Raw genomic sequence first — 7,288 nt, 5'->3', positions numbered from 1 at the left:
GACTTTAATCATTCTATCTGCAGATGAACAGCATGTCATGAAAACCTAGGTCATTAAAGGATGTCATGAATAACTAAGCATAGCTTAAACATAAAAGTATTAGTTCCATTACAGTTTCAATGAATGCAATAAATAAACAGGAGACTCCAGATTAACTGAATGTAGTGAGAAAAGCATCAGGAACAATGTTGGGCTAAACTGCTAAAATGTTTTAWTTTWTTTTTGTCCTGTTTTGTTTTYCCTGCAGGGAAACACGCGACCACAGGGGAGGAGTCAGTGACTCTGGACAACGGAGGTTTCACTTCTCTGGAGCTGAACAGCAGAACGCTCAACACCAAGAACTCGTTCCTGAAAAAGAACGGAACCCGGTGAGCGCTCCCATCCCTCCCTGACACAAACACGCACCTGGACCTGATCCAGTACTGACAGATTTATTGCTCCATCTTGTGTCCAGATCTCCCCCCAGGCCCAGTCCGGGTGGTCTTCACTACTCTGATGACGATATCTGTAACAACTATAATGGAGCGGTGCTCACTGAGAGCACCACACTCACTGAGAAACCCACAGAGGTCTCTGAGTCAGAGGTATCATGTTCTGTCTGTCTCTTCACTCGTCTGGCTCCGGACTGAAAACTTGACTGCCAACACATCAAGAATTACAAACTCCAGCATCYTATTGGCTCAGTCTTTTCATTTATTTTATAAYTTGTCCAATTGATCATTTCTTAACTGTGCTACAGTAACAGTTTCTTATTACACATCAGCTGCATGTCTGAAAGGAGGAATGCCTCCTTTGTGTTTCGAGTTTTTTTTTTCCTTTGAGACCAATTTGTGGTTAAATGAACTGAATGTGAGTTTACAACATCAGCTGGTTTGAGCCTGACCTGTGACCTTCTGTCTGTCTGCTGTCTTTCATCTGTTCTCTGACATCTCCTGTCAAATACATGTACTTTACTCCTCTGTTTTGTTTTTAGTGGCATCTATGGACCGTTTTAATTTTTCCTATTAGTTTAGAATCTGATGACAGTACAAACTTTAGATCTAGCTGTTTTGATCAACAGACTTTCTGGGTCCTCCTCCACAGTTTAGGTGGTATCTCATTGGGCTGCGACGGTTGGAGGCGAGTTGGTGACGCAAAGTTGAAGAAAAATTGAGATAATAGGCAAATTTTGAAGCACTAAGTCTGTGTTTGCAACCAGTCAGCTGTGTTAATGGAGTGCACTTCTGAACTGACAACAAACAGATTTTGACCAGTTTTTCAATAATTATTTTTATAATTAATGTTAGTTTTACACCTCGGCATATTTTCTGACAGAGGAGAGCTCCTGTGCAGGCGTCACAATACAAATTTTGAGATGAGTTGGAAATGGCCAAATCAAGTTTGTGTCTATTTTGAAGGGGAAAAAAATGTTTGCACAAATTGTTTGAACGTGTTCAAAAGTCACATGACAGGGCTGAACTTCTTGAGGGAATTCAGAACCATTGCAAACGTCACAAAACCTTAGAGACTACCTTGTGAATGCTGTTTGCCAGTGGTGGGCAGTAGGGCTGGGTATCGATTCATATTTCCCATATCGATTTGATTCGATTCACGATTCACAGCGATTCAGGACGATTCACCGTTCAGTTTGATTGATTTTTAAATTAGTTAAGGATAGCATGTAGTAACACATTTACTTTGATATGTAAGATGTTCTCAAAGGAACTAATTCTGTAAATAGTGGAAACTTATTCTAACTTGGTGCATTGGTACAATTATAAACATTAAAGGCAAACTTATAAATTGGAGTTTAATCTTGAAACAAAACTGTCTCAAGTTTCAAAGTGTTTAAACTAAAAAGGAATTGCAAGAGAAAGTGTTGCTGATACTTTAGTTTTTTTAAGAAACTAAGAATAATTTTCTTGATCATTAAGAAGTGATGGAATAAGGTTACAGGAGAAGAGGTGGGATAATACAAGTGTTTACTTCTGCCCACTCTATTGAGATAATTGTATATTTGTAATGTTTCTGTTAGCTTCTGTTCAATAAAACTTGTTAACAAGAAGAAAGAAAGAAAAAAAAGTATTTCAGCTAAAACATTCATCACTGAATTGCATTAAGATGTTTCTTGAATTTATAAATAATATTGGTAACAAAACTAAAGGATTGTTAGACTGTCATCTTTCACACATTTATACAGGAGGAGAACAGTTTCAGTCAGATGTTCACATACCGTAGTTTTGGTTCGAGCCGCTCGAAGCTTCGTTTCCCGCTGCTGCGTCAGAGCACAAATCTTTGCAAACAAAAGTTGTCATGGCCTCTGTTATCTTTAAGTTCAGCTGAGAATCAGATGRTAATGTTAGTGATTCCTTAGCTTCTTTTGTTTTKTCCCAGACAACTTGTTGTCGGGAGCTAATGYTAGCGCTCACCGTCAACCGGATGTAAAAGTACGGCAAGCCAGGAGTGACACACAACATGGAAACGTGCAGCTTCATCGCACACAACACCCATGAGGAAAATCAATCTCATGACTTGTGAATCGATTTTCCCAAATTTGAAYGAAAATCGATCCAGATCAAYTAAAYTGATTTTTTTTTAAACCCAGCYCTAGTGRGCAGCACTAATCTAAACATTAGTTGAACTAACCCTAAAGAACTAACTCAAATATTTAGCASTAACGCACGGAAATTTTAGCAAAAGCTAATTCTAAAGCACTAATCAGCATAATCCAGTTGATACCTGGAACATTCTTCAGTCAACATGAGACAGTATTTACTGTGTGCAGAATTTTGTCACTTAGTGCCCTTGGCGGGCCAAATSGGAGTCACCTGCAGGCCACATTTGGCCCGTGGGCCTTGAGTTTGACACATGTGACCTTGTAGATAAGTGACATAATTATGAACAAAATTTATGACAGCTTTCACTCTCAACTGTGAACAATAATGTTGATCAATAACATTTAAAGACCTCAGTTAGTGCTTCAAAATTTAGCCATAAATTTAACAAGTGCTAATCCACTAAGGAATTTTAAAAAATAGCAAAAGCCCTAAAGCACTAATCAGGAAATTAGTTCCCCTCTTAGCTTTATTAGCTTTAGTGTTTTAGGGTGACAGTGCCCACCACTGCTGTTACCAACTAGTCCCAGCCCAGAGAGATACAACCTTCTACCTTGTTGCAACATTGTGTTTTTAAAGTAGCACAGAGAAACTAAATACTAACTCTAGAGTGTTTTCTGCACTTTTAGAGCATAAATTCTGCCTTGTAGCAAACTTAACACATTTCTTCCTTCTGTTTCTGTAATCAGCGGAACACCTGACCCTGTTGTGTTTGTGTTTGTATCCAGTTAACGGACAGCGACTACGAGGACGAGCAGCCGAAACACTCCTTCGTCAATCACTACATGAGCGACCCCACCTACTACAACTCGTGGAAGCGGCAGCCCAAAGGCCTSAAAGGGGTGGGGGCTCCTTTCGGCTACGAGGAGTGTGCCACCGCCGACACGGAACCCTACTACCAGACCGTGGTCACCCAGCACAGCACAGGTGGAGCGTACACGCCCACGGGGCAGCCGGCACACACACACGTCAACCCCAACACTAACCCGCCGGGGTCCCGCACCCCCGTGACAGGATTCTCCTCGTTTGTTTGACTGTAGAGACAACGTTTGCACAAAGTAACGCACACGCATGTGGAAGGAAGGTGTGTGTGTGAGTGTGTGTGTGGAGGTGGCAGGGGGAGGGGCTCAGTGTGTGCCTGGACTAAAGGAACTGATGAAGCAGCCTATCACGCACCCACCCCCAAAGAACTAAACTTAAGACTTCTCACTTCTGCTCCCCTCCCTGCCCCCCGTTCATGAAGACCCTGTGTTCTGCGTGTGTGTTCTCTAAATCTTTTACATCTCTTTGTCACTGTGCTCACACACACACACATCTACTGTCCTCATTTCCAACAAACTCTCAACGGCGTTTCCCTCCAGATGCCCACGTCCACTCCAGAGACTCTCCGAGGAGAGCCAGGAGCCACGACTGGATTTATCTGCGAGTCCGTTTGTGTTAGCGGCTCGGAGAAGACCACCCCGGAGCTAAGAGAGCTGATATTTCTGCACAAAACATTTCTTCTGATTTCTGTGTCCACACATACGTGCACAAGTCCCCCCTCCACCGCCACCCTTCTCGTCCTCATGCACTCTCTGATGCACCATTTCAGCATCTGCTACAGAGAGAGGAGCTAAAGAAGTGAGCAGCGTTTGCTGACAGACCGCTTCGCGCACACAAACCCAAAGCTGTCAGCTTTCAACGATCACCAGAGTAATGAAGAGGAAAAAAACAGATCACTAATCAGCTTTGAATTTTGAGAAATTATGAAGAGTGAACTGGTTGTTTTTTTTTAGCACTTACAGTGTTCTCAGTAAGAGTGTTGAGCAGTCTCTGAGAGCAACGTGATGTTTGCATTGGAATATATGAAAACGTGTTGTTTGTTTTTTTACCGTGTACTGCCTGTTCTCCTTTTATCGCAGCCTCCTAAGCCATAATGCTTGCACTGAGCCAAAATCCCTGACCATTTCACCTTTATTTTTAATATATATATATATATTTTTTTTTTTTGTAGTTTTATTTCTCCAAGTCCGAGTGTGACGCGTGCGCACACAGGCGTGTGTGTGAAACGGCTCCGTGCTCGCTGTAAGAAGCCCGCTCATGCGTCCGTCGCGTTCACCGCAAAGCAAAGTGTGCCATCGTGTGTGCGTTTGTATTTTTAAGATGACTTTTGTACAGCAAAACCCTTTTTACTCGTGTGCCGTTGTATGTAGCTCTGTTTGATCCGGAGCAAAGGAGCACAGCTGAAGGTTCAGCTGACGGATGTGGGAGAAAAGGAGGCAAAGTTTTCACAAAAATCAATAAAAACAAGCCACAGTCACAGAGAGAGGTAGAATGGTGCAGGTTTACAAGATATTTAAAAAAAATTTTTTCTTGTTCTGCCTATGTATAATTAAACTTTGAATCATGAARCGCCACAATCTGAACCTTGCTCTGACTTCCAGGAACAAGCAGGCCAACAGTGACGTACTCTGAACTTCTCTTCAACTCCAARCACTCCTCCAAGTATTTGCTCATGTTTGATTTGTAGGCTCCTTGGCCGGCCAGCAGCGTCCTTCACTCTGTCACGCTTGTTTTGAGCCTCATGCAGTGTGAATAAACGATACCATTCTATAATAGCGTCCTAGTGTGTGTTTGGTGTGGCTACACCACGTGTTACACAAGAACTACAAATGTAAAATCCTTTTTAACTTTTTTTTTTGTACAGAGTTTTGAAGCTTTTCTGTGTCCATTCGAAGCAGGTTGTGTTTTAATGTCCAGCTCGGTGCGTGATATGTTTCCTCGAATAAGACAATACATTCGCGGAAGTCGGGCTAAGTTCAATCAATAAACAATGATGCAAGAAGTGATGCAACAGAAACAAAGTGCAATTTTCACTGTGCAGTCGTCTACCAGGTTTTGCAAGCTGTTATTTTACTAAAATGTTAAAAAAAAGATCAGTCTAACAACATCACGTGTTTATATATTGATATGTTTAAAGAAATTACCCATAAAATTGTTTGGCTTTTTTGGGAGGGCATTTTTCTATACCAGACAGGTCAGTCACAAGGGGGACATACGTTAGTCATCTTCACATCCAATTGGCATAAAGTTTCCTGGTTTTGTGCAAATAATTAAAAGTTTCTGAAGGAAGGAAAGATCCAACTTGAATTATCTAAACCTGTGACATCAAGGACCTCACTTCCCCTTWGAATTTGAATTGAGAGGTGTCTTCTTAAGATCTAATGAGCTCTCTGAAGCCTTCTGCACTTCTCTGAGTCTGGCAAGGAATAAAGAAAAGATCTTTTTAAAAGTTTTCTTCTACAGCTTTGTTCAAGGTAGAACTTTGCTCYTGTGTTGTAATGGTTCTTTTTAAGAAACAAAGGTGGAGTAAGAGGCATTGGTGCATGATGATTCTGTATTATTTTAAAAATAATTGAACCTAATGTATGGGCACCTGCTTGATCTTTCAGATGAATAACGATCCTCAGCACAGAATTGACTAAAGAACAGCTCAAGAAGAAGAAATGGAGGTTTTTAGAAAGCAAACATCAGATTTTACTATAACTAACATAATGGAAAGACAAAAATATGGTTATATGGCAAAAAACCCACTCAGATATTTTTGCAATGTTTTTTTAATTGCTTATGCTAAAGAGTTTGTACTTTTTTTATCCAATCCTGCTCCTTATTGTTCGCAAATTTTCACATTTATTTTGTTGATTGTTTATTTTTTAAACTATGTGGATGTTAAAGAATATCAAACCTCTTTGTGTTATAAAATATATAAAAAKTTGAATTGATTAATTAATTTATTTATTTCCCTATATTTATTATGCTGTTGAGGTTGGCTCCAGCATGTAAGCAGAATATTATAGGTGTAGTTTATGGGGCTTAATAATCTTCCTGTCGTTCACGCTGCAGTTGCCACAACGTGATGTGATGTAGGACGTTCTCAGCAGGAGGTCTCAGTAAAAGGTATGAGGATGGAGGGGGGATTCTTAAACGCTTCAGCCTMTGCTGAACTGTCTTGATAAAGTGTGTCATGTTGACAGTTCAGGAGAGAGCCTCAGTGATGCACWSCAAMAACCATGWCTAATTGACCTCACTGCAGCTCCCCTATGGAGAGGGGTTTTAGTTTAAGAGCTTTTAAAACTCCTTTAATAACATTGGTACGTTTAAATATGAATTATGAGGGTAAATATTTGAATAAAGTGTATCTGGGCTGTATAGAACAACATCTTAGGTTGCAGCTTACTAATCTATATTTCTAGCTTTTATTGTTCCAACGCCTTCTATAACACCTTTTTATCAGGTAAGTAACCTAAAGCACTTTAGTAGTTGTATTAAAAGGTTTTATTGTAGTTGATGTTTTATTTATTTTTATTTATTTTATTAATAATTTTATCTCCCCAAATGATACAATTTTTTTGAAAATGCCACTTTTGAAATCATTTGTAATCCTTTGTCCAGTTTTTTTTTTTAACTGAAATCTAGACAATAGGTGCAGACATGTATGTGCAGCCTATTTCTAGTARCAAAATGATTTCTGCTCTGTACCTAAAGACCGTTTTGACCGGCACAGACAGAAGGACTCTGCAATGTAATGCAAGTTTATTTGGAAATTAACCAAACCATATAAAGCAAAAACATAATGGTAGTCTAAACCAGTGTTTCCCAAAGTTGGGGTCGGGACCCAAAGTGGGGTCCCGAAACGTCAAGGTGGGGTCCTGAAA

The 7,288-nt window shown here is 40.1% G+C and overlaps 1 protein-coding gene across 3 annotated transcripts in view; it reads left to right on the top strand.

The window, feature by feature from the left end:
• The window catches only part of LOC106519645 (protein sidekick-1), a 321,354-nt gene extending 316,165 nt beyond the window's left edge, over positions 1-5,189 (top strand). For 2 of the 3 annotated variants that reach the window (XM_014011403.1, XM_014011401.1), the window contains 3 exons: positions 248-368; positions 455-584; positions 3,323-5,189. In XM_014011403.1, coding sequence (XP_013866857.1) covers positions 248-368; positions 455-584; positions 3,323-3,628 — 557 coding nt within the window. In that variant the 3' untranslated portion in view covers positions 3,629-5,189. The remainder of the gene's footprint in view (positions 1-247; positions 369-454; positions 585-3,322) is intronic. The other variant, XM_014011402.1, reaches the window with a different exon arrangement.
• The last annotated feature ends 2,099 nt before the right edge of the window (positions 5,190-7,288 follow it).

The sequence above is a fragment of the Austrofundulus limnaeus genome, unplaced genomic scaffold (assembly GCF_001266775.1).
Source record: "Austrofundulus limnaeus strain Quisiro unplaced genomic scaffold, Austrofundulus_limnaeus-1.0 Scaffold80, whole genome shotgun sequence".
Classification (NCBI taxonomy): domain Eukaryota; kingdom Metazoa; phylum Chordata; class Actinopteri; order Cyprinodontiformes; family Rivulidae; genus Austrofundulus; species Austrofundulus limnaeus.
Note: the sequence above shows the minus strand (reverse complement) of the source record. Positions and strands in the feature narration are given on the sequence as shown.